At 39.4% G+C, this 26,484-nt stretch overlaps 2 protein-coding genes across 6 annotated transcripts; one reads left to right on the top strand and one right to left on the bottom strand.

Moving 5' to 3' along the window:
• The first annotated feature begins 4,589 nt into the window (after nucleotides 1-4,589).
• On the top strand, nucleotides 4,590-16,254 carry LOC142606641 (E3 ubiquitin-protein ligase RGLG2-like). 5 transcript variants are annotated; one of them, XM_075777964.1, is made up of 7 exons: nucleotides 4,590-4,718; nucleotides 4,803-4,938; nucleotides 12,703-13,001; nucleotides 13,649-13,733; nucleotides 13,812-13,952; nucleotides 14,290-14,387; nucleotides 15,569-16,254. In XM_075777964.1, the coding sequence occupies exons 3-7, from the start codon at nucleotides 12,792-12,794 to the stop codon at nucleotides 15,782-15,784; spliced, it is 750 nt and encodes a 249-aa protein (XP_075634079.1). In that variant the 5' UTR covers nucleotides 4,590-4,718; nucleotides 4,803-4,938; nucleotides 12,703-12,791; the 3' UTR covers nucleotides 15,785-16,254. The 5 variants fall into 5 exon arrangements, with proteins under 5 accessions (XP_075634079.1, XP_075634081.1, XP_075634082.1 ...); XM_075777965.1 differs by having other exon boundaries at nucleotides 4,607-4,718; nucleotides 4,809-4,938; XM_075777966.1 differs by having other exon boundaries at nucleotides 4,605-4,972.
• Nucleotides 6,010-7,397, bottom strand: LOC142607218 (uncharacterized). The gene is made up of 3 exons (XM_075778644.1): nucleotides 6,855-7,397; nucleotides 6,541-6,772; nucleotides 6,010-6,461 (listed from the first exon to the last, which is right to left on the bottom strand). The coding sequence occupies exons 1-3, from the start codon at nucleotides 7,395-7,397 to the stop codon at nucleotides 6,010-6,012; spliced, it is 1,227 nt and encodes a 408-aa protein (XP_075634759.1).
• Nucleotides 16,255-26,484: the final 10,230 nt, after the last annotated feature.

Raw genomic sequence — 26,484 nt, forward strand, 5'->3', positions numbered from 1 at the left:
GGTTAACAAGATTCAAGTTGGGAATAGCAGCATGCTTATTTGCAAGGCCATTAAAAAGGGAATTATCAGAAAAAATGGAATAACTCAAGGAAAATTTCAATTGCAAGTACAAGTGAAAAGAAATAAGTGTAGAAAATATCAAAGAAAAAAGGGGGCTACTTTAGAGTAATAAACCTAGACCTAAGAACCCCACCTAGAATCCACTCTCTCGTCAAGTAGTGGAGGCCATCATGCCACTCCCCGGAAATGATTAGGAAATCTTTGTTCATGCCTTTGTTAGAATCAGGGAGGCATGAGATTAGCCTATCCTCAGGAACCCTAGTCTTTAAATAATACCCCTGCCCTTTTAAGAGGTGGAGGTTGTAAATCCAATTGACGTCGTGGTGGGTGAATTTCAAGCCCATCCTCTCATTGAAGGCATCTACATTACCTATGATCCTAAACATGTTTGGAGCACATTGGGTGGGGGAGAGATAGTGAGCTATTAGGTAATCCCTAGTGACTCTACCCATGAGGATTCTCATCCCTCCCTCTATGAAGGCAATCATAGGGATTACCACTTCTCCCTCCTGCCTCATAGCGAGCTAATCCCCTTGTTTACAATACCTAATGGAAACCTCTAAGGAAATTCAGTATTGGGTTTTAAAGTCTTCTATACCCTCTGGGGTGTTCACTAGGTAAGCGAATCTCCCCATATAGGTAAAAGATGTAAGGGAACTATGTGGCCGAGGTGAAATTATACGGGTCGAGGAAAGGAACAGGGTTTAACTATAAAGTATGACAGAAGGGACTGGGAAAAAGAAAGAAGCAAAAAGTCGCTAAAGACTACTTACGAAAACATATAAAGGCTCCTCGAACTAGCTCTTGAATTCAGAAAGTACAAAAGTGAGATATGTGAGGTTTCCAAATAGTATATATATGAAAGGGAAAGGTGAGTGGGATAATTCCCGCCCAAGTTCCAAATGGAATCCTAAACTGTTGGATCTTCATCGCATCGTAAAACGTGAGAGACATGGAGCCCTAGAAATTTAATACCAGCGCGCTTCGAATGTCGAAGCATCAGGGACATACGTTGGACACTAAAATAGGAATTTGCACAGACAGGAGATGACGTGTGACAAGAGGAGGATAATGATAATAGTATCAAAATCCCCTTCTTTTCCAATAAGCAAAATAAGGGAATTTTGAGGGGCTATTGTAGGGACAAAGGGCCCATAACTGTATATTGGGTCATGGGCCTTGTCTGAGGATGTCTATTAGTCCGAGGATTCGAAGATAACATGGAAGAAGTGTAAATCAAAATGTCACGGACAATCTTTTGATGGAGAGACTTGGGGAGGTGGTCCAAGGAGAAGTGCCTCCTTGGCTAGGCAAGGCAGAGGTCAAAGGGATTGATCTGCCCTTAAGGGCAACACTTTGAAGGGTCCTCTTAGTAAGAATAAACATGAGGGAAACGTAGGACACAGGGAAGATAAGAAATATCTAAGGGAAAGCTACTACCACCGCATTGAATGCTCTGTAACTAACCATCTAGCCGCATTAATGTGGAGGTGATGCCTGAACAGTGGTAAGCAGCTTTACAGTTACTCCCAAAAACTTCAGGAATGTGCTGATAGGACAAGGATGCCAATAGCTTGACCTACACGTGGATGGTGGGGATGAAGAAAGGAGGAGTATATAATGAAAAGGTGATCCCCTTACAGAGAGGGATCGGTAGAAGAAAAGAAAGACCCTTGTAGCACTAAGAATTGGACTTGTAGTCAAATTCTTAAGATATATATATATATATATATATATATATATATATATATATATATATATATATATATATTGAATCTCCTCGAACTGTGTTGAGGACGATTTACTTCGTGCAAAACAATTGTATTATTGTTTTCTTTCCATCTAGGCTCACTACAATTATTGTTTGATTCATTAACGCCTAGTTATCCAGCCCACTCTCTAAAAATTCATTGTATTGGGCTCCTTGGACTTAGATCCTTTTCCGTCTGGGTTTAAGTATAAAATTGAGTCCTTACAATAATGTTTGGTTATTCCTACGAATTTTAATTGAATTATTTATTTTTCTCATTCTATTCTTAAATTTGTAAACCTAATATAAGTCTTTTTTTTTTTAATTTCCTCTAAATAAATAATGAAAATTAAAATATAAACTATAAATTATGACAAATTCATTAAAACCATAGTCTAACATATCAATTTTTTTTTTCACACATGAAACACAAATAGATTTTTGTTAATGAATATATCAACAAAGTTATCTATTCAGTTTATGTTATTTTGGCATGAAAAGATAATGTTGTTTAGGCGGGAAGTGATAAAGATAAATATATATATATATATATATATATATATTGATAATTTATTTTATATTTTATCTCAATTGCTTAAATGATAAGGAAAATAATTAAAATTGTCAATTTATAAAAAATACAATTTCCTTTAAGCTTAGAAATCTAGATACCCATCTATATATATATAATACTACTACTACTACTACTACTACTATTTAAGGGCTTCTCCTATTTGGATTCCACATTTTAGATGCCTAAAGTACCCTCATTATATCCACTTACAAATTTTCAACTAACAAGAATAAATATGTAAATTAAAACTCCTACACTTTAAAACCCACAAACTCACGTACGCTTTGCAGTTTCTATCTCACTTTCTATCTCTCATTCTTCTTCAGATTGAAGACATTTAGTTTAGCTCTACATCCTCCTTTCTTTTTCTTCAGATTCAGATTAAATACATTTATTGTCAAAGGCTCCAACAAATTTCCAAGTTCTATTTTTTGCAAGTTCCTCTTTATTTTCTTTTCTTTGGTTTATGATTGACTTTTTTTTAGCTCTACTTTTTTTTTTATATGTATCACATTAACTTTTTTTTTTTAATATAATTTTGAAATGAATGGTTCCTTCGTATAAATGATCAATTACTATTTCCTCACTTCTTCTTCTTTTTTCCTTCTTCGAATTTTTTTGTTCTTTTTAAGAATTTATTTTTTTACCGTCATTGTATATGTTTTTGGCATTAAAATTTTTTAGTTTTTTAGTTTTTTTTTTTTATCATCATTGTATATGTTTTTGGCATTAAATTTTTTTTTATTCAGTTATTTATTTAAATAGTTGATGATGTGGTGATTAGATTTTAAAGAGTCCATGTCAGAGTTAAATTCTAAAAAATCTTTATCTTCTATTTCCTCACTCTTTTTTTTTTCCTTCTTCGTATTTTTTTTTCTTTTTAAGATTTTTTTTTTTTTACCATCATTGTATATGTTTCACCAACTGTTTCATGATGTTTTGGAGACTATTCGGTGTAGTCTTGCTGATGGGGATGCCGATGCCTTGGTCTTAAAGGTTTGATTTTTACGTCGTATTTTTTTTTCTTAGCTTTTCCTATATGGCTTTGTTATTTTATGATGAATGTGTTGCAGTTTTAATAGGAGAAGAAACAAGTTCTGATTGTTTTTTTGTTTGATCTCTCTTGGATAGTTTATAGGAATAAGAATGAGATAATAGGGAACAATGTCTTTTTTCCTTCTTCGTATTTTTTTTTCTTTTCAAGAATTTTATTTTTTTACCATCATTGTATATGTTTTTGGCGTTAAAATGTTTTTTATTTAGTTATTTATCTATATCTATATCTATACTATTATTTAAGGGGCTTCCCCTGTTTGGATTTCTCATTTTTTAATTCAAAAATGCCCCTACACCCCTATGTTTAAGTAGAGACAAAACTAAAGGACAATCCAGTAAAAATGCAACTTTAACTCCCACTAAAACATTGCCTAAAAAATAGGATCACTCTCCTGTTAAGTTTTAAATTACTTTATCCACTTTTAAATTACTTTTTCAAAATAAAAATTATATATATTAGTTTTTATTTATTTTGTTTTTTTATGTGATATGCGGCAGTTTTTTTTTTTTTAGGAAACAGTGGGTGGGTTTTTTTTTTTTTAAAGAAGGTGGGGTAGTTTTATTTTTTTTACAAAACTTGGTATAGGTGTTTTTTAATAGAAAATCGTAGGGTAGGTTTTTTTAGAAGGTGGGATGGTTTTTTTTAGGAGAAAGTGGGGATTGTGGACAATTTTTATTTTTCCACTTTTTTGTTATTAATTTTTGTTGATTTACAATTTTAACCTTATTTTTTATTTTTTAGGAATAAGAATAAGTTAATTAAATTAGGGGTATTTTTGTAAGTTGAAAACACAATAACTAACTTTTTGAATCCTCTTAATATATAGAGAAGATAAAATAAAAAAAATATATAGTTTTTTCCTACAAAATAGGACCACTAACAAAAAAAAAACCTCACTGCATGCGCGAAGCGCGTGTGATGAGGCTAGTATATAATAGTAAAAGCTAAGAGAAAGTTAGTTCCTGCAATTAAGAAGGTGCTGACAAATAGGATAACTGCCTATCTAAAATTAAGACACGTTCAAATTAAAAAGCGATAAATTACATTGTTTGGTAACGCTATAACACCGTTTAAATCCGATAAATTATAATGTTTCCTTGCGTTAAAACACTGTTTGGGAGCCCTCTTGGTATAAAAGGAAACTAACTGCTTAAAAGAAAAACAAAAAAGGAAGATTGCTAGATGGAGAAAGGCGAGAGAGATCGAGAGAAGAGAGACAGAGAAATAGAGAGGCAGAGATGGAGACAAGGGCGCCGCCCAAATCTTTTTCCATCACCGTAAGCCTCCACTCACTACCCGACTATCAGAATCGCTACTGGTAAAGTTCTGTTTTAAATTTAAAGATTGGCATTCTGTGTCAGAAACAGAGACAGGCGATGAAACAAAGAGAGGCCGAGAAAGAGAGAGGCGATGAAATAGAGAGAGGATGAGGCCTGGGACACGGACAAAGAAACAGAGAAAGAGGCAGAACAGTAAACACTGCATCGATTGGGCACCGTACATTTTTTTTTCCTTCATTTTTTAGATTTAAGTATGAAATGTTACTTTTGATTGAGTTTTTGTTTTTTTTTTGGATAGGTTTAGATTTGATTCGTTTTTGTTTTAGGTTTTTGGATTCTCTGTCAAAACGTTTTTTTTCTCAATTTTAAATATGATTTAGTCTTTTAAAAGACTTGATTTTGGTTTAAGGTTACGTTTTTCGTCCAGTACCACCCATTTCCGGCTCCATTCAACCACAACCTCAACGTACGCGTAACAATTTACCTCTCCCTCTTTTATTTTCTTCTCACAAAACCTCCAACCAATGCGATGTGTCTTTTGCAGTGTTTCTCGCCGACCCATTTGGCTGTTCTGTTTCTATATTAAGAGACTGTTGTTCTTAGTAACAAACTCCCCTGTAATTTTGTTTACTCTTATGTGTTTTTTTTTTTTTTGGAATTCTGTAATTTTGTTTGCTCTATTTGTTTTCTTTTCTTATTTTCTTGGGAATTCTAATAAAACTTACATAACAATATTGTTTTATGTTTGTGGGCCTGTTTGGATAAGCTGTTTCAAGAGGTGCGTTTTAAAAACTAGCGTTTTTAAAATGTGCGTTTTGAAAACTCCATTTTAAAAGCCACAGATAAGTGTTTGGTAAAAATGTGAAAATATGCGTTTTCTATTTTTAAAGCCATATTAAGCGTTTGGATAAGTTGTTTTAAAAATAGCTGTTTTGAGTGTAAATTCCCAAAAAGGACTTAACTTTTTTTTGAAGGTTATATTGTCATTTTTCTTGTGATCAGTGTTTTTTTATTTATTGAAAATATGCAATTAAGCTTAACAATTACATTAACAATAACAACAATAATGATGTTTTCGTTGTTGAAATTCATGGAGAGAAGTTTTTCAAATTTAAAATATTAAAAATAACTCATCAAGGAAGAGATATTAAGCGATTAAGAAAATAATGATATTAAAATTTTAATTGCCAACAATATCAATACTAGACAATCCATTATAATAATAAAAAAGTTCTTATCCGAAAAATTAAATAACAAAACACCAAAACAGAAATAATAAAAATATTGTTTACAACCCGCAAATGGATCGAGCTATTTTGTTACGAACAAATTTCATTTCCTCATCTTGTATATTTTCAATGTTTGCTTGTCTGCTACTACCTTCTCCACTACTATTGCTTCTTGGTCTGTCCAAGCCATGTTCATCCCAATTGAATCCCTCATCTTCTCTATCATGTTTTCTAATAAAATTATGCAAAACACAAGTAGCAACTATAATGTTTCTTTGGTGCTTAATGTCATAAGGTGGCATTTGCTTCAAAATTTTCCATTTATTCTTCCACACTCCAAAAGTTCGCTCAATTGCACTTCTAAGTGATGAGTGAACATAATTAAACCTCTCTTCTATGTGATTCCCTCGACCAGCTCGTCGAAAATCTGAAAGATGATACCTCTGTCCCTTATAAGGTGGCAAATATCCTTTCCTTAAGGGGTATCCAGCATCAACTAAATAATATTTTCCTAATAAAAGAAAAAAAAATGTAAGATGTACATAAATAATATCCTTCATACATATTTAATATATAAAAATTTTATATACCTAGTGGTGGCTTTGGAAAGTTGACAGATTGTCGACGGATAGCATCTAAGAAAATACGTGTATCATGTGCTGCACCCTCCCATCCAGCCATAACAAATGTGAAAAGTAAATCAAAATCGCATGCTGCCATCACATTAAAAGATGTCACACCCTTTCTATTATAATATGAAGCTTTCTTGTCGTCTCCAACAACAACTTGGATATGTGTACCGTCAATGGCACCAATGCAGTCCTAAAATAGAATATAAAGTTTAGATACTTAGGAATAATCCTAACAAATATTAGAAACAAATTAGAATGTATGAAATGAATACCTGAAAGTGTGGCATGTACAATGGATTCTTCTGTATATGTCTTGGAACTACACTAAATGTAGGGTCAGAAGGCTTGAGGATATCCATTGACATTATGTTAAGGCGTTTCAGAACTCTATGAAAATGTCTATGTATAGTCTCACCAGAATGCTGGAATCTTTCTTGAACCATCCTATAACAAGCTCCTTGTCCAAGTATCATTAAACATATACCTACTGACTCTTCAAGCCTAATATGTCTTGTGTGCTGAAGCCCATATGTATGTTGTAAAATATTACACAATTGAAGGAAAACATGTGGCTTCATTCTAAACATTTCGTAACATTTCGTTTCATTACCCGTCAAACAATCCATCAACCACATATAGCCAGTTTGTTCAGAATCTCTACAAGGTTGTTTATCAATATATTTCATATAATATGTCACTCCAACATGACATCCAGCAACAGCAAGATCATATAATTCCTCATCATCATATTCATCGCTTTCCACATCATAAGAAAGATCTTCATCACTATTATCAATATGATCATTGTAATCCATAGGAATATCACCTAAAATATTATAGCAATAAATTAGATAAATCACAATAAAGAAAATGAGTAAACATTTAAATTATAGGTACTGTAGTGTGACAGATAGCCAGTGACTTGACCATTTTCTAATTTTCATCCATCAAGCAGCCTGTCAACTCATGCTAATTACAACTAATTTCACAACCAAACAACAAATTGCAAGGATCATCATCAATGCAAGAAAGTAGGAATTTATTGTATGGGCCTCTGTTTGAGCCTCTCAATCCAACAACTATGGATCCTACTAAATTTATCAAGTTCTAGAAGATTCACGAAAATTGGATTTCTTTTTTTATATTAGTCATGTCAGCATATAGCTTCATCTAAGGATGTCTAATTTTTCAATGGACCTGCTAGAAGTCCACCAACAAGTACATTCAGATTTCAGAACCAATGAGGTGACAATCTAGAGAGAGAGAGAGAGAGAGAGAGAGAGAGAGAGAGAGAGAGAGATATATATATATATATATATATATATATATATATATATATATATATATATATTTCCAACCCTTCCAAACTTACCTGGCCGCTTAGTGATTGATCTATAACCTTTGCTGCAGCATTCACTTGCAATTAAGAAGTGACCCAAGGTCAAAGGTTTGACATAATATGAGTTAAAAAGCAAGTGTGATGCTAGCTAAAGCATATTTGTAACCAGTATGACAAGAAGTTTAGTATCCTCATTTTATTCTCTCCTTGACGGTGAGACCTGCACCAGTACTACCTCAAACACATGAAAAAATTGAAGAAAGATCAACTAAAAAACCATTAAAAAAAACACTATTTGTAACAAGAAGGCAATCTTTATGTTCACTTTGACAAAATGCACAGATTTTTCAAGCACATTGACACCAAACACAACATTTTGATCGGTTGGAAAGTAGCTTAATTTATGCACTAAAATCAACTCTGAATAGTGTTTAAAAAAAAAAAAAAAAGAGTGTCGTGGCCCAAGACAAAGCTGGGAGCAAGTTGTTCAGTTATCTTGGAATGCAACCTAATCATGCACTGATATAGAAAGCAAAATAATTCAAGCCAAAGATTGTCACATGGAAAACCCGAATTTTCATTATGTTAACACAAAGAGTACTACTAAGCACAAGTCCAAGCATCAATTGGACATATGCTCTAGCTTTTGTACTTTCACTTTGTAAACAACAAAATTATACCATAAAATTGAAAAAAAAAAAAAAGATGCGGCTAAAGCTACTAGGCTTTCTACAAAATTAAGGCAGGCTTGTTAGTTTGTATTTGTTATTAAAAAGAACACACTAACGAGACTTTTTAAAGTGCAAAGCCATTTTGTATGTCAAGCAAAGAAAAAACCACCATCCTTTGCATTACGGCGGTAATGTAGCAACAACAATACCGGGGGTAGGTGTGAGGGTGTGCACGGGTGGTGCTTATATTCTTTGCAATACGAGTTGTACTTTGCTTTGACCAAACGAAGAAACACGTTACACCACTTGTGATGAAAATGGATTTATGAAGTGGCATTCCAACAACAATACCGGATTTTTTTCTTCTTTGTTCCAATGCATAAAATTTTTGTAGCGAGTAAGGAAAAAGTAATGAGATAAAGATTAGTGGAATTTGCAAAAGAGCCACTAAATTTGAGAACTACTAGAAGCCCTCCATGATCCACAATAAGAACCAACAAATCATCGGTAAGTTTGCAACGAGATAGTCATTTGTAATAATCAAAAAGCAAAGAGGACAAAGGCTATGCAAAGCAACTCTCCATTAAAAATTTGATCGGCTTTAGGTGACCAAAAAATATGTTGTGCTAGTCACAATCAATCACCCACTGTTAAGAACAACTAATTGAAAAAAGGAAAAGACAAAAAAATTAACTTCTAGCTTTATATTCAAAATTAAAACCAACACCAATAATTCACACTTCCAGAAACATTGGCATTAGTCAGTTAGAGACTAGAGGTTCAAGTTTAGCACAATAAATTTAAGAGCTACAACTAAAACAAGATATACCAGTAACAACTGGGTCCAACTTAACCCTTTTTTCATAACCTTCTTCTTTCTTGATTTCCACTAGAAACAACCAACTATATCATTTTTTCAATACGCACATAAAGGCGAAGTTGATATGTGTTAACAATTATGAGAAAAAAGGTCAATTGGACCACTATAAAGATTTTACCCAAAACAATGCCATCTAGAATAAAACAATAAATTATTCAAAGGATAAAACAATAAATTATTAAAAACATCCCTCTCTTCCATAAAACATTATTCAAAGGATAAAACATAAAATACCCTAAGTGCCAAAGTAGTGACCTCCCTAACAACCACATTATTCAAAGGATAAACCAATAAAACACTAAACATTTCTCTTCCATAAAACATTATTCATAGGATAAAACATAAAACACCCTAAGTGCCAAAGTAGTGCCCTCCTAACAATCTTGCCTCCTCTTGAAGAAACTTAAGTTGTAAATATGGTTCTTCCATCACAACAAACATCTCTCTCTTCTCTCGTTTCTGAAAAATACGTCTTTGCCATGAGGTAGAGTTCGGAACCCTTCTCAATGCCATCTAAGGTGCACACGCGTTCCATGACATTACGAATAGTACTACTTGGCTCCTTTGAAAAAGCGAGTTCCTTAACTCCACACAACATCACGGATACGACTAGTACATTTGTTGTGTCAGCGTAATCTTTGTTCCTCCTTTCTTCCCTTTGCTTTCTGTGCGGATGATGGTAAAACTCGCTTCTTTCCTTTCTTTTGTGTTGGGTTAGGTGGTTGTGTGAGGTTAGGAGTTTCATCTTCATGAATGTCATCATCATCATTTGGAGAAGATGAGTCGGCGAAGTATCACTTAACCCCTCCTTAGGTGTCTCGAGATCATCGGGTAACACACACACGAAGTGGGGGCCCATGCTAAATCTCTGTGGCCGCGATGTCCTTAAACATAATGTCTAATAAGTCAACATTCTCCAAACCTTTCTCTCGAAATTTTGCAGCTTCGGGAACCTCCTACACTTTTGAATAATTTCATTAATAACTCAAATAACATGGTTTATCTACTAATACAAAATATGTACAATGAGTTATACAAAACATACCATTAGTTTCCTCTCCCACCACTCATCGATTGCGGCCTATTGTTCCTTTGGCTGCATCCCATCCCAATCCGGTTTCACTTCCCTTCAACTTATTCCAAAGTACCCGATCTTTCTTCAAACTATCCCATTTATGCTTATACTTCTCCCTAGGATATTCCTTTCCGAGTTTTCTTTTCAAAAGTTGCTATAATATTTGTCCAACCCTTCTTACTAAAGTGGGTATTAGGTCGATTACCCTTAAATACTTCATCCACACAAGCTTCACAAAAGATAGTTGTTACTCTTGATGGCCATTGAGCTCTAACATTTGAGCTATTTTGTGATGGCTTACCCATCTAAAAAATCATAAGTTTGTTAATATCAATATTCAGCCAAATACAGCAAGTTCTACAACCAAACCCATGAGAAAATTGAATAGTAGGAGTAATTTCATAACATTTCTACCACAAAAAACAAAAGCATAATTTAATGAATTTGGAAAGGGGGCCCCTCCCATAGAATGATAGAATAATTCACATATTTTCTTGGTACTTTCTCTCTTTCACAGATATTCTTGGGAAAATAGAAGAATTGAAATTCCTTAGGTAAGTCGATGTCCCAGCTTTGCACCTTTAGTCACAAACCCAGCGTAAAGGTTTTATGTTGTGTTCACAAATTAATCATGCAATTGGTTGGTTGTTTTCACTGCAATATTTGCAATTTCACATATTGTTAGTCCAAAACTAATTAATTGTGATGAATAAAGTAGTGTACGTGCTTTGTCTACTAAGGAAATTGAACCAATCAACATAGGACTTTACATGCAATCCATAGTTGTCATTAGGATGCTACATTTTACGGCGGCTTTTGATATCCTTTTACTTGGAGTACACGACATACGTTTGTGCGGCACAGTTAAGACCAAGTAGCAACCTTGACTACATTTTCTGGGCACTTTCTCACATTTATTAAACAAAATCTCCCTAAGTTTCCTAGGTAAGTTCTACAACCACAAAGAATCAAACATATTCAATAAAAGAATCAAACAAGATCACGGCAACATACATAGAACCAAAAAAAAAAAAAAACTACAAGCATAAGAATCACATTGTACGGCAAAACCCATGGAGGGCATGCGTGAAACGAAGAAAACTCTTATCGGCGAAACAACAAAAAACAACAAATCTATAATTTATAATATTTTGATTTAAAATGGTGTAAACCAACATGCCAAAAGCCCAAATATATATCATAAATTCAAAGATGGGTATTGGAGAATAGTTACCTGGAATTGCGATGAAGAACGGCGATACACGGAGCGAGCAAAAACGGCAAATCGTGAACCAATCCTTGTGGCGATGCGTTGAGGCAGAGGGTTAAGGATTTATATATGGTGAAGGGAGAGGACTGTAGACGCAACGGTAAAGCCAGAGGCTATTTTTGGATTTTCAGCAAAAAATATGAGCGGAATCATGATTTGCAAATCGCGCGGTATCGAAATCGCAATGGAAAATTGCCTTTCCTGAAACGTGAAAATCTGCTGTTTCAAAAACGCAATCCCACCAATTTCGCCCAGCCAAACGTATCGTGATTTCTGCGATTTGCTAAACGGGCGTTTAGCTCTCTCAATACGCCTAAACAAACGGGCTGTGTGTCTTGTTATGATTATGGTGTTTTGTATGTGTGGATTTTTTGTATTTATCCGATGAAGCTTAAGCTAGAGGGTTTTGCTCCTTTACTTTTATAAGTCAGTAACATAATAAAGTCGTATACAGCTTACGCTAAAGGAACCGCCTTTGATTATTATTAACTTAAAAAAAAAATTCTATATAAATAGCAAACGGCGTTCACTAGAAGATTTCTTTGGTGGGTCTTGCTTTCTAAGTTACATAAACGCTTTTTTTTTTTTTTGGTTGGTTTATTAGTGTTTTGCATTGTGAAAAAGAAATAAAGAAGTAGGCAAATTTGGGAGTTGGTTTATCCGCTTCTTTCTTGCATTGTGAAAGAAAAGAAGTAGGCAGATTTGGGGGTGTGTTATTGTGTATTTCTTTGTTGGGTCTTGCTTATTAGGTGTTGGTTTGTTTTGGTCTATTAGTTTATTGCATCTTGAAAGACAAGAATTAGGCAGATTTGGGGTTGTTATTGAATTTGGGATTTTTTTGGTTGGCTTGCATTGTTAAGAAATTTTGGGTAATTTTCTTTGTAGGGAATTGAGTGAATGGGTGGTAAGAGTTCAAAGGCCGGGAGTTGAAGGCAAACTTCATCTATCCATTCGACTGCTGCTTCTTCTAATACATGGGGTGGATTATATTATATCAGTCTCCGTTTGACCAAGAAAGTCAGAACTTTGTGCCGCCCCAACAATCATATACTCAGCAGTATTATGCTCCTGCCCAAGACTATGGTTCACAAAATTATGGTGTTGGTGCTGAGGACTTTGATCACAGAAGGAGACTAAACAGGAGGTATTCAAGAATTGCCAATAATTTCAATTCATTGGAGCAGGTACTTATACTATCACCAAGCTTAGGAAAGGATATGGTAGTCTACTTTTAACATTTAATAACTTTGCTGCTTGAAACTGTGGTATATTTTATGGAGTTGTAGTATTTGTTTAGGGCTTTGAAACAATTACAAAAAAAAAAAATTAGGAAGATATTGTTCATTTTGCATGCATATGAAATCACTAATTTCCTTATTGTGTCAATTTAGAATTGTTTAATTAGGTAATTGGATAGTTGGAATAATTTTGGAACATGGTCAATTAGTGATTCTTTTGTCTTAGGTTATTGGTTGGATCTTTGGCATACCACTACAACTGCATATGGTTAACATATACCGTGGTTTATTTATAAGTCCAACTGTTTTAGTTTATTAGTTTAAGTTAAAAGGATTCCAGTAATTGTGACAATATAGTGATGATTTTCATGTGTCCATGTAAGATTTAGTTGTAAAATAAAAGTTGGGATGTTGGAGTATTGTAAAATGATATTGTATAAATTGATAAAGTAGTTTTTTGGGATGGTAAAATAGAATTGGATGAGATTTTGGGCTGTGGATCCTCTAAATGATGCTTTTCAAATTATAATGACTCTATACTCTTACTTATATTAACAACGAGTTAAATAAAATATTTCTACCTTTCCTTGCAGGTGACTGAGGCTCTTGCACGTGCTGGCCTTGAGTCTTCCAATCTTATTGTTGGCATTGATTTCACAAAACGCAATGAGTGGACAGGTTAAGCCTTATTTCCAATGTGATGCCATATAGGTTGTGTGTTGTAATGGAACTTTCTGAACTTGGTTTCATGAATAGGTGCAAAATCATTCCGGAAACGAAGTTTGCATCATATTGGAGGTGGCTTAAATCCCTATGAACAAGCTATATCTATTATTGGGAAGACATTGTCTGCATTTGATGAGGATAACCTAATTCCGTGTTTTGGATTTGGAGATGGTAATTTTTTTTTTAATAATTTAGTTAGTTCATTTTTTTAGTCATCATCATCCTCCTTATCTCTACTATATTTACATCATTATAACTATCATTGAAATTTGGGAATGATAAGGATTACTTTCATCCCTTGACAACATCAATACATGATAGAGATGTATTTAGTTTCTACCCAGATAAGAGATTTTGTAATGGATTTGAGGAGTGTTGAGGCACTACAGGGAAATAGTCCCAAAATTACGACTTGCAGGTTTTAATTTGTTTTCACCATAGTTTTGATTTGGTTTGACATAATTCTCATATTAGTTTTGTAATTTATACAAGTCCTATTTTGTTGTAGGACCAACTTCGTTTGCACCTGTAATTGAGATGGCCATGACCATCGTGGAGCAGAGTGGGGGCCAATATCATGTGTTAGTCATAATTGTAGATGGACAGGTATTTTGCATCTTTTTATGAATGTTATCATAATCATGTAAGCTGAAGGGTAGAATGTTGATGCAACATATTTGGAACATTAAGTAGATTTGCTAAGTTCTAAAAGGAAATTAAATTAGATTGTCTTCAAAATTGCAAGTTTTACATTGAAATGGACCAGCCTTCAAAAGCAACTTTGTTCTTGGAAAACCACACAGACTGCAGAACTCCTAACCACCACAGCCATAAATAAGGAGTCAACAGAGCCATCCTCATAAAAAGCATTAATACAATGTTTTACTCAGAATCCAATTGACTGTGGTTGCAACAGATCAAGTCTAACACCACATTCACTAGCAAACCAAACTGCTCTAGCAATAGAACAAGATAAAAACAAGTGGTTTGCAATCACTTCATTCTTACCACAAAGCACGCATGCAGAAGATATAATTTGTCTTTTATCCAACTTTTCTTTAACAGGTACAGCATTGTGTACTAACTTCCAAAAGAAAAGACCAAGCATTCGAAAGGCAATTTCAGCTTCCATAACCTGGTGCTAAGTTTCTGACTGACAGAAGAAGCAGAATTCAATTGATCATCTAAGCTTTTGTGATTTATATGGATGATACTCTTTTCTTCACAAAATAAATCCTAGACTGTGAGTGTGGTTAAATGACCTTATTCTTAAGATTCCCATTGGACAGAGGCAATTCATAAAATCTCATCTGCCACTGAAGGATGGTAAAGGTTCTTAATGAAAAAGGTCTTCCAGCAAAATCCATCTTGATCAATCAGATCTGCCACAAAATGCACAGAAGAACTAAGACCATTATCCACCCCCTCTTTCATGATAAACCAAGCAGGGTGATTAGCTGGGATAGATTTACCATCCCCAACACACCACTTCGCCTTAGTCAAAACTAAATTTCTACAATAAAGTATACCTTTCCAACCCCAAAAATCGAAACATCTCATCCTAACACTGAATATATTATTTTGTCTACAATTTTTGGCCTGCAACACCTTAAGAACAAACAATTTTGATTCAAAGCAACTCTCCAAAATTGTTTACCTAACAATTCTTTGTTCAAATGTCCCATTTTCCTACAACCCAGCCCCATTCTCTTTTTTGAAAAACAAATTGTGACCAAATTCATAGAATGAACTTTCTAACACCTTCTAAATGGTCCCAAAAATAATAGAGAGGCGGTGAAGTAAGCACAGGTTTGAGCAAAGTCAATCTTCCAGCCAGAGACAACAGTTTTGCCTTCAACCAAACTTCTAAACAGGTCAGATTTCTTCTGGCCAAAATCTCAATTGAGATCCAGGTGTTACCAAGTCTATTAGCTTCTTTAATCTTAAAAAGAGCTAAAACAGATTCTTTACACTGCTCAGAAAAAACACTACAGATTTGTTAAAATTGACCGTCTGATTAGAAAGATTGCAAAACCACCCCAACCTTTTTAGGCTAAAATGCACAACACTCTATGTTTGGGCTTCGATTCTAAATCTGTCTATTTAGTATTAATACTTGCAATTTAGATCCCTCATGTATTGCACCCACCACATCACTGTGCCTCTTCCGTCAATAGCCCTTAGAATCTTTGAATTGTGTGTGTCCTAATTAAGAGATACTTTAGTTCACAAGTATTTTCCTTCAGATTATTTATATACACATTGATTTTTGAGTTTATAATGTTTACATTCTAAGTTTAATTCTTTAATGCATGTATGAATTTAGTTAGTTTGAAAGTAACTTACTAAAATTAGAATCAATACAGACAAATTAGTTGTGTGTGTGTGTGTTTTATTTATTTATTTTTAAGTAGTATTGAGACTTTTCAATTATTGTTATATGAAAATATGTGATTTTATTTAAGCTGTATTTTTATTTGCAGGTATAGAGAACTAAATGCAAGAATATTCCCAACAAATCGCTTTGTAATATATGCCCACCACAACATTTAGTTTAGTCCCATGCAAATAACGTTTTCTTGCATCTATTATTCTATTTTATGTATGTTTGCTGGAAATTTATTTTATTTTATATTAAGGACATTGTAATTGTGGGGAGTGAAACGACCCCGGTGGGTATATGGGCCTTTGGGCCATGCTAAGGAGGGCCAACCTGCTCCTGGGTTAAGATTTTGTTAGTACTACGGGTCGGCCCATACGCCGAGGATTCTTCTGAGGGGTGATTTTCTCCTCGGACGGATATGGGAGAACCAGGGACTTCATTATAAAGGTTAAGGGACGACTTGGTGAAGACCAATGGTTAAAAGGGGTGAATCCTTGAATATCTTAGAGGCACCGATATTTGAGAAATACCAAAGATAAAGGCTGCCACTTCCGCATTAAAGACTCTGCACCTACCTCCCTGGCCGCATTAATGGAGAAGTGACCCCTGAACAGTGGAAAGGAAACTTCTGGTCACTATCCAGAGGCACTAAGGAGAAAAATATCTAGGGGGAAGGGGGTGAGAACAACACATGGACAAAGTATCAGGAAGAGGAGTATTTAAAGGGGAACTTAGAACAATAGTGAGGGATCTCCTTTTTTTTGAACAAAAAAAAAGAAAGAAAGAAAAGAGAAATAATAGAAAAGGAGTTATCGGCTTACGTCCGAGGAGATTTATTTGCAATAATTGTTTGTTGTTAATAAATGTTTTTAGCTTTGGAATTGTTATAAAATCCCCAATACTTCTAACCTGGGTTTCAAGCCCACACTCTAGAAATTTATATTGTTGAAGGCTCATTGGGCCTGAGCCCGTGATTGTCTTTGGGTCTAGGTGCAATTGTGCACTTACAATTGGCGCCGTCTGTGGGGAACCTAGTCTAGAAGAGGTGGGGATAGGATGGCAGGCTTAGGTTCTCACCATGCAGAATCACAGGGATCACAATCGGAAGATCATTTCGAACGTCTTGAACGTCGAAGGGATCGTGAGAGAAGTGTCCATACAGAATACCCAGGCGCTAGCCATACTCATGGTGAGGGTAGCACCACCCACGAGGAGGGTTCTAAATCCATGCAGAAGGAAATCAATCGTTTGAAGAGAAAGTTACGCCGTGTTAAACGTAAGTTTTCACCGTCCTCATCTAATCCTTCCTCAGAGGAGGATAGGGGAGGTGGCTACGGGCTTCAAGGTCGCGCTCCCGCCAATGCAACGTCCTCCGGTGAGGAGGACGACCGACTCGCGGACGTAAGAAGCTTCGTTCTAGGGGCTTAGGGCAACGATGCTATTAGTAGGGCGTTGAACCGACTCTCCAAATCTCAGTTTACACGGAAAATTGAGAAAGGAAGGCTTCCCGGGAGGTTTACCCAGCCCACTTTTACCATCTACAATGGCTGGACTGATCCGGTGGAGCACGTGAGTCACTTTAACCAGAGGATGGCGGTGCACTCTCACAACGAGACCCTGATGTGTAAAGTTTTCCCCTCTAGCCTGGGACCTGTTGCTATGAGGTGGTTCAACGGCCTTAAATCGGGGTCTATAGGTTCGTTTGGGGAGCTTACTAGAGCATTCGCTTCGCGGTTCATTACGTGTAGCAAAGTACCTCGGCCATTGGACTCGCTGTTATCCATGACCATGAGGGAAGGGGAGATGTTGAAAGCATACTCCGACCGTTACTGGGAGACGTTTAATGAAATAGATGGTGACTTTGATGAGGTGGTCCTTAATACCTTTAAGGTAGGCCTTCCTACTGACCACGACCTGAGAACCTGAGAAAGTCTTTGACTAAAAAGCCCGTCCGCAGCGTACGTCGCCTCATGGACCGTATTGACGAGTACAAGAGAGTGGAGGAAGACCAACAGCAAGGAAAGGGTAAGGAGAAGGTTATCCCGCAGGAGAGAAGGGATTTCAGATCGGACAGATACCACAATAACGGGCCGAGGAGAGATTCGTTGCGGTCTCGGCTCGGCGGCACCTTAGGCCGTGAACACGTGTTCCGAGAACCAGACATCAGGCCGTGGAGAAAGTTCGTAAGGAACCCTTCTTCAAATGGCACAGTAAGATGGCGAGGAGACCTGCGAAGAGGAATCGAGAACCTTTTCTCGCCAATACCATCGGGATGTGGGCCACGCGCTCAGAATTGGGACCGCACTTTGGAGCCACTTGGAGCGGCTTGTCGTTGAAGGAAAGCGAAGCAACACTTGTGCCAACCTAGCGGGCCGGGCAACAATCCGGCTCAAACAATCGGAGGAATAATTCATCTCGGCCGGCTTTAGGAACAATTAATGTTATTTTTGCTGCACACAGCGGGCAGGACCGTGGCTCCCACCAGGGTGATGGCGGTTTCCCATTCTCGTGCGAGGAGGCGGGGGCGTAGGCCAAAGAGGTTGAAGGCCATTGTGCCCGTCTTGGGATTCTCCGAGGAGGATAAGGTTGGTACCATTCAACCTCACGATGATGCTTTTGTGGTCACTCTTAGGATAGGGAATTATGATGTGAAGAGGTGATGATAGATCGTGGCGTGATGCAGATATCATGTACCTGATCTATTTACAAGGTTAAGATTGGAGGCTGGAGGATCTTACTCCCTATGACTCGCCACTTATAAGCTTCGAGGGGAGAGGTGCCGAGGACAGTCCGTTTGCCCGTTCAATCCGGATCAGAAACGGTGGAGGTGGATTTCATTGTCGTTGATGCGTACTCTCCATACACAGCCATCCTTGCCAGACCTTGGCTGCACGCTCTGGGGGCTGTATCCTCTACCTTGCATGTTAAAGTTAAATTCCCCTCGGGGGAATGTGTTGAGGAGATCCTCGGCAGCCAATCAGTGGCCAGGCAGTGCATATCGGCTGTAGTACTGCATCAGACAGAAGCCGAGTCTTCGGCTTTAATCACCAAAGACTTATAGCAGTTAACAGCTCCTGATGCATCTGGAATGGTGATAGGAGAGGAGACACATTGTGAAGAGTTAGAGAAGTTTCCAGTAGCCGATGACCCAGAGAGGTTCTTCCAAGTCGGCATACTTTTGCCACACCAAGAGAAGATCGAATTGTTAGAATTTTTGAAGGACAATATTGATGTTTTTGCTTGGGATCCTTATGAAGCTCCAAGCGTCGATCCGAGCTTCATTTGTCATCATTTAAATGTCAACCCAGCTATTGTTCCGAGAAGGCAGCCACCTCGGCGTTCTTCCAGAGAACATTCCGAGGCTGTGAAGGAAGAGGTGCTTAAACTCAAGAGGGCTGGGGCTATCAAAGAAGTTTTCTACCCCGAGTGGTTGGCCCATACAGTTGTTAAAAAGAAGAATGAAACGTGGAAGGTATGTGTGGACTTTACTGATCTGAACAAGGCCTGTCCCAAAGATTCAATCCCAATGCCGCGTATTGATCAACTGGTGGATGCCACTGTCGGACATCCTCGGATGAGTTTTCTAGATGCCTTCCAGGGTTACCACCAGATTCCCTTGGCATTGGAGGATCAAGAGAAGACTGCCTTCATTACTCCGACGGGGAATTATCATTATAAGGTCATGCCATTTGGTTTGAAGAATGTTGGGGCTACCTACCAAAGGATGATGACTAGAATGTTCGAACAGCAACAGGGGAAGACCGTTGAAGTATATGTGGATGATATGGTGGTTAAGAGCAAAACAATACCCTCACACGTGAGAGACCTGGCTGACACCTTTCAGGTGTTAAGAAAGTACAAGCTGCGCCTTAATGCCTCAAAATGCTCTTTCGGCGTTGGAGTACCGGGAAAGTTTTTGGGGTACATGATCACCCATGCAGGCATAGAGGTAAACCCGGCACAGTTAAGGCTATTTAGGACTTGCAGCCTCCTCGGAACCCGAAAAGAAATCCAGAAATTAACCGGAATGATTGCCGCCTGAGCAGATTTATATCTCGGTCGAACGACCGATGTCGTCCTTTCTTTCGCTATTGAACAAGTGGAAAAGGTTTCAATGGACCGAGGACTGCGAGTTAGCTTTCCAACAGCTTAAGCGATATCTCTCTCGGCCACCCATTCTCTCTCGCCCGGAGGCACATGAGATTTTGTCTGCTTATTTGGCCGGGGCCGTCCACGCGGTCAGCCTTGTCCTCATAAGGGATGATAATGGTGTGCAAAGACCGGTATATTACGTTAGTAAGTCTTTAAATGATGCCGAGGTGCGTTATCTACCCTTGGAGAAAGCGCTTCTGGCTGTAGTTCATGCCACATGAAAGCTTCCTCATTATTTTCAGTCCTATACTGTGGTGGTTCTTACCCGATTGCCTGCGAGCGTTGCGTGCGTAGCGATTACTCGGGCAGGGTAGCAAAATGGGGAACCATTTTAGGGGCTTTTGACGTTAAATACAAGCCTCGCACCTCGGTGAAGGGCCAGGTCCTCGCTGACTTGGTGGCAGAGTTTACTGAACCATTGCTAGAAGAAACTTTAAAAGAAGCGCACACGGATGGAAAATCAGTTGGTGTGATCACGGCCGCAGTGCCTTCGACTTGGAAAGTGTACGTGGATGGAACGCTAATCGAGAGGGTCCAGTGTTGGACTTGTTCTAATGTCCCCTGAGGGAATTGTCTTCGAAAAATCTTTGAGATTAGCATTCTCGGCTACTAACAATGAGGCCGAGTATGAAGCAGTCTTAGTGGGCATGCAGATGGTATGTAGGATGGGTGGAAAGGAAATCCATGTGTTCTCGGACTCTCAGTTAGTGGTCGGCCAAGTCATGGGGACCATGGAGGCTAGAGACCCCAGAATGCAGGAATATTTGGTCCAAGTCAAGCGTCAGCAAGCTGAATTTGACTCCTTCATCCTAACTCACATCTTTAGAAGTGGAAACACCCATGCAGATTCTTTGGCTACGTTGGTGACATCCTCGGCTCAGGACTTGCCCAGGGTTATCCTCGTGGAGGATTTGTTGGAGCCAACTCTTACCGTCGTTAGTACAGTTCACATTCATCTGATAAGGCCTGGACCTAGTTGGATCGACCCGGTAATAGATTTTCTTAGGAATGATATCCTTCCTGAGGACAAATCTGAAGCAGAAAAGATACATCGAAGGGCGCCACGTTTCTAGTTGTCCGAGGACCAGAAGCTGTACAAACGATCCTTCTCAGGACTGTACCTGTTGTGTGTGCACCCTGAATCAACAGAAGCATTACTGGAGGAATTGCATGAGGGAATTTGTGGAAGCCACACTAGGGGAAGATCCTTAGCTTATAGAGCTCTGACTCAGGGTTATTGGTGGCCCAATATGCAGAGAGAGGCTCAGGACTATGCCAGAAAATGTGATCAATGTCAGAGGTTCGCCCCTAATATTCATCAACCTGGTGGGGTTCTCAACCCTCCGTCCAGTCCTTGGCCTTTTGCGTAGTGGGGATTGGACATAGTAGGGCCATTTCCGAGAGCAGCAGGAAATAAAAGATGGCTTCTTGTGGGAACAGACTATTTCACCAAATAGGTAGAGGCCGAGCCCTTAGCAAATATCAGAGATGTTGATTCCAAGAGGTTTGTCTGGAAAAATATTGTCACTAGGTTCGGTATACCACACACACTTATCTCGGACAATGGCGTTCAATTTGACAGCAAGGCCTTTAGGCAATATTGTGGTGACATGGGTATCATGAACAGATACTCCACCCCAGCTTATCCTAAGGGAAATGGGCAGGCCGAGGCCGTTAATAAGGTCATAGTCAGTGGGCTGAAGAAAAGGTTGGACGATGCAAAAGGCAGATGGGTAGAAGAACTCCCTCATGTTCTGTGGACGTATCGGACCACACCGCGCAGGTCCACGGGAGAAACGCCATTCTCTATGACTTATGGAGCCGAGGCGGTGATACCCTTAGAATTTGGCTTTCCCACCCTGAAGACGAGTTCTTTTAACCCCCAGAGCAACGATGGACTCCTGGAGAAAGATCTTGACTTACTTGAAGAACGACGCGAGGCAGCCATGGTTCAGATGGCTTATTATCAACAAAAACTTAAACGGGGATATGATGCTCACGTGAAGCTAAGGCCACTAGCGCCTGGGGATCTCGTATTAAGAAAGGTTGTGGGCACTTCAAGGAACCCAGCTTGGGGTAAGCTCGAACCAAACTAGGAAGGCCCCTATCGAATTGTTTCAGTAGCAGGTATAGGGTCGTACTAGCTAGTTGATCTAGATGAAAGAATTGTACCATGCCCATGGAATGTAAATAACCTGCGAAGGTATTATTATTAATAAAGTGTGTTTTTGTTTGTAATCAGTTCAAAGTTGTAAATACCGCAGGAGTTTCCAACTACTCTTAAGAATCAAACAGAAACTTGGTTAAGTGTAGTCCTCGGACCACAAACCTTGTGGAAATTGATATCTTTTCATTCGTTAAACAGAACCTTAGTTATGCCGGGTCCTCGGACCTCCTACTTTGAGAAAATTTACGTTTGAAGTTACAACTGTTAAGAATCAAACAGGAACTTGTCTAAGTATAGTCCTCGGACCGCAAATCTTGTCACTGTTCTTATTCTTATCATATGTTATAGGGAAATTATTATCTCTCCATTCGTTAATTTGGATCTTAAGTTCTTCATTTTTGAGTGACAAATCAATTCTTGTGAGGAATGGTCTTTGGACCTTACGCCCTACTGAAAGTAATACATCAGGTTACAAAGGTTTACCATCTAAGGTTATGCGAGTTATCTACCCTGTGACATTATTTAATATCTAAGGTTATGTGGCAATTTAGAAGTCCTAATGGTTTGCATGGTGGAGTCATATTTATTCTGTTTTCCCTGTCAACTATTTGTTATTGTGAACTTTCGTGGCGAACACAAGAAGAATAAAGCAAAACAAAGGCAACAATATTGAAAGCCGAATAAAAATGTTTTTCATTAATTATATACAAGGAAGGGGAGTACAAAAAAATTCCTAGACTAGGCCCTAAACTAGGGAAGGAGGGTCTTGGTGGGAGCTGCTGCCAGCCTCAGTACTCTTCAATTCCAGCTCAAAGGTGGACAAGATTTGTTTCCCTTTGTCTGTTGAAGGAATGAGGGGCTCCACGCTCTGGATCTGCTCCTTCTCGGCACCACCACACTCGTCCTTCTCTTTATGGGAACCTTCAGGTTCTGTAGGAGCAGGAACGAGCTCTTCCACCACAGGAGGAAGGGCAGGAGAGGCAGCAACAGGAGGGTCTTCAATTTCCTATATGTCTAGGGGAAGCCAAATGCTCTCGGGCTTCCTCAGTTCGGAAACTTGAGGGACCCCTGCTGCATTCATGGCCTCCCCCCAGACCTGCTGACAATACTCACGGCACAAGGCCGTAAAAGCCTATGTCAGCTCCTCTTGCGTTTTGGTAACCCCCTCCTGATAACTGCCCTTCTTAGCGGCCTCCAGGGCGTGCTTGTGGGCGTGAGCTTCCTCTTTCGCCCGTGTAAGCTCCTTTTCCAAGTCGGAGCGTGCCTGTTGGACTTGGGCAAGCTCGTCATCCTTTTGACGGAGGAGCTTACGCTGCCCCTCCACTTGACTCCCCATCGTCTTCAAGCTGGCCTTGTCGTCGTCTCTCTCTCTTTTCAGGTCGGCCAGCTGTGAAGTGAGCTTCCCTTTCTCTGCTAGGGCCTGGTCCAGTGACCTTTCTGCCTCTTGTCTTAACTCCTGCTCCATCCCAGCGCGCTTTCGAGAATCCTCCACGAACTTCTCGGCCGCAAAAACCTCTTGGATGGACTGAAAAAATGTTAGGAGGGTCAATGCAGTAAAGTGGTTATAAATAAATACAGAATATAAGTGCGAGGTGGAACTTACCAGAGCTAAACCCCTTTTCAGTGAGAGGAACAGCTGCGGCTGGCCCATCTTCTCCAAGGATTCCATATCCTTGGGCATTAGAAGAGGACGCTCCAACACCTCGGCTAGATGGTGGGCGTGGCCTTGTTGGACTGCCCTGATGCTGGAGTGGCAGTGAATAAGGGCGCCGTCCAGCCTCAAGTCGGAGACCCGAGTGGGCGGGTGCTCGTCGCACCTCGGCCACTTCCCCGATCTCCCGGCTCTCAACTAAGCGGGCGCGCCACTTTGCCTTTGTCCGGCTCTGTGTTGGGCCGGCGGTTGCTGTTTTAGTTTTTTTGCTTTCTCCCCACCAGCCCCCTCGGCGTCCACCTTTCTTTTCTTCTTAGAATCATCTGCGGGAGGTTTTGTCTCGGCTGGAGGAGGGGGTGGTGGCAAAGCAGGGGTAGCTTGGGCTCCTTTTGCTCCTTTCTTTGCCACTCGGGCACCTCTATCGGTCATGAGATCCTTAAGCTTGTCCATTTCTTCTTTGATTGAACTGTCGTCTGGACGTGCTACCACTAGACCCGCGATCCCAGAGGCCTCGGCTTCTTCTTCCTCCTCGTCGGAGAGGATAACAAATGGGTTTCCGCGAGGTCGTGGAGAGTCCTCAAGCTGGAAGTGTTCGATCTCCTCGTCCAAAGTGTTTGAAGAGGACACTCGCTCCTCTGGGACAGCAATGCCCTGAGAGTGCACGGTGAGGGGGATCGCCGCTATGGGTTGTATGTGCAAAACGGTGTGAGGTGCGTCAGGGAGATCGTGGTCATCCAAAAAGTGGGGCCAGGCTACGTTTATCTTCTTTCGCCTTCGGTCACCCGCGACTATGGCGTTTTCTATCTCCTGGAAGTCCGAAGAAATGGGATCGTACCCCAGAATCAGATGAGCAGCCCTGAGTTGTAGGTCCTCGCTGACAAACACCTCGGAGCGCAGTACTCGGTTTAGATCTGCAACGTTGCAGTGGCTCAAGCGTGGGCGCACGTGTTGCCTATCTGCAGAGAAAGACATCGAAGAAAACGAACATGGTCAGATTCACACAACATATAATAAACTTAAATAAACATGAATACATATGAATACGCATTTTTGTGAGTGTTAGAGGAAGTTGTGCGGTGGGGAGGTTAATCCTAAGGTGTCGCACCTGGATCCCCCCACTCAACTGGGCAGTGGAGGCCGTCGTGCCAGTTCCCAGAGACGATCAGGTAGTCATCCTTCATGCCTTTGTTGGATTTGGGCAAACAGGAGATTAGCCTAACGACGCTGGAGCGGGATTTAATGTAGTAACCTACATTGGTGAGTTTATGACACTCGTACAGAAAGACGACATCGTGCCAGGTGAGGTTTAGGCTCATTTGCTCGTTTAGAGTATCGACGCTACCCAAAACTCTAAAAACGTTTGAGGTGCACTGATCGGGACACAACCGGTGGTTGCGGAGGTACTCCCTGGTTACGGGTTTCATTGGGAGGGTCATCCCACCTTCTACGAAGGCGACCATTGGGATGATGACCTTTCCGGTTTTCCTAGAACCGGCCACGGCCTCTGCTGGGCAATATTTTAAACCTACATCGCCGGGAATGTGATACTTGGCTCTGAAGCCTTCCATTCCAGCGACGGTATCAACTAGACACTTAAATTTTCCCATCAGAGAGGGACGAAAGACTAAACTCTAAAAGGAAAAATGTCTACAAGGATAGCCGAGGACAAGATCCGAGGAGAAAAGGTTAAGAAAAGAAGAATAAAAAAACTTACGAATCTCAAGTTGTGCAAATTTCCACGGTTTTCTGCAGGTAAAGTATGTTTACTGATGTTTTGATGGGATTAGTCCCTGACGAATTAAATGAAGGCGCAAGTTCCCGAAGCATCACGGTGTGTGGAAAGCGGCCTCGAAATTATATTTGTCCCGCCCAAATTTTCGTGAAATGACGAGGACCGTTGGATTCCTATTTCACCGTTGAACGTGGGGGGACAAGGTGTAACTTATAGTAATAAATGCGCGCGTTTTTTAAAATAAAACCTCCAAATGGCGTCTTCTGGAACGCGAAACGGTTTCCACACGTGCAATCCTTCACAAAGTATGCAGAGTTAGTTCTCTTCGGATCAAAACCCTATTTTTCTCCTCGGATGTTGAAAATTAGAGTTTTGAGGGGCTATTGTGGGGAATGAAACGACCCCGGTGGGTATATGGGCCTTTGGGCCATGCTAAGGAGGGCCAACCTGCTCCTGGGTTAAGATTTTGTTAGTACTACGGGTCGGCCCATACGCTGAGGATCCGAGGATTCTTCCGAGGGGTGATTTTCTCCTCGGACGGATATGGGAGAACCAGGGACTTCATTATAAAGGTTAAGGGACGACTTGGTGAAGACCAATGGTTAAAAGGGGTGAATC

Source organism: Castanea sativa, chromosome 8 (genome assembly GCF_040712315.1).
Source record: "Castanea sativa cultivar Marrone di Chiusa Pesio chromosome 8, ASM4071231v1".
Lineage (NCBI taxonomy): Eukaryota > Viridiplantae > Streptophyta > Magnoliopsida > Fagales > Fagaceae > Castanea > Castanea sativa.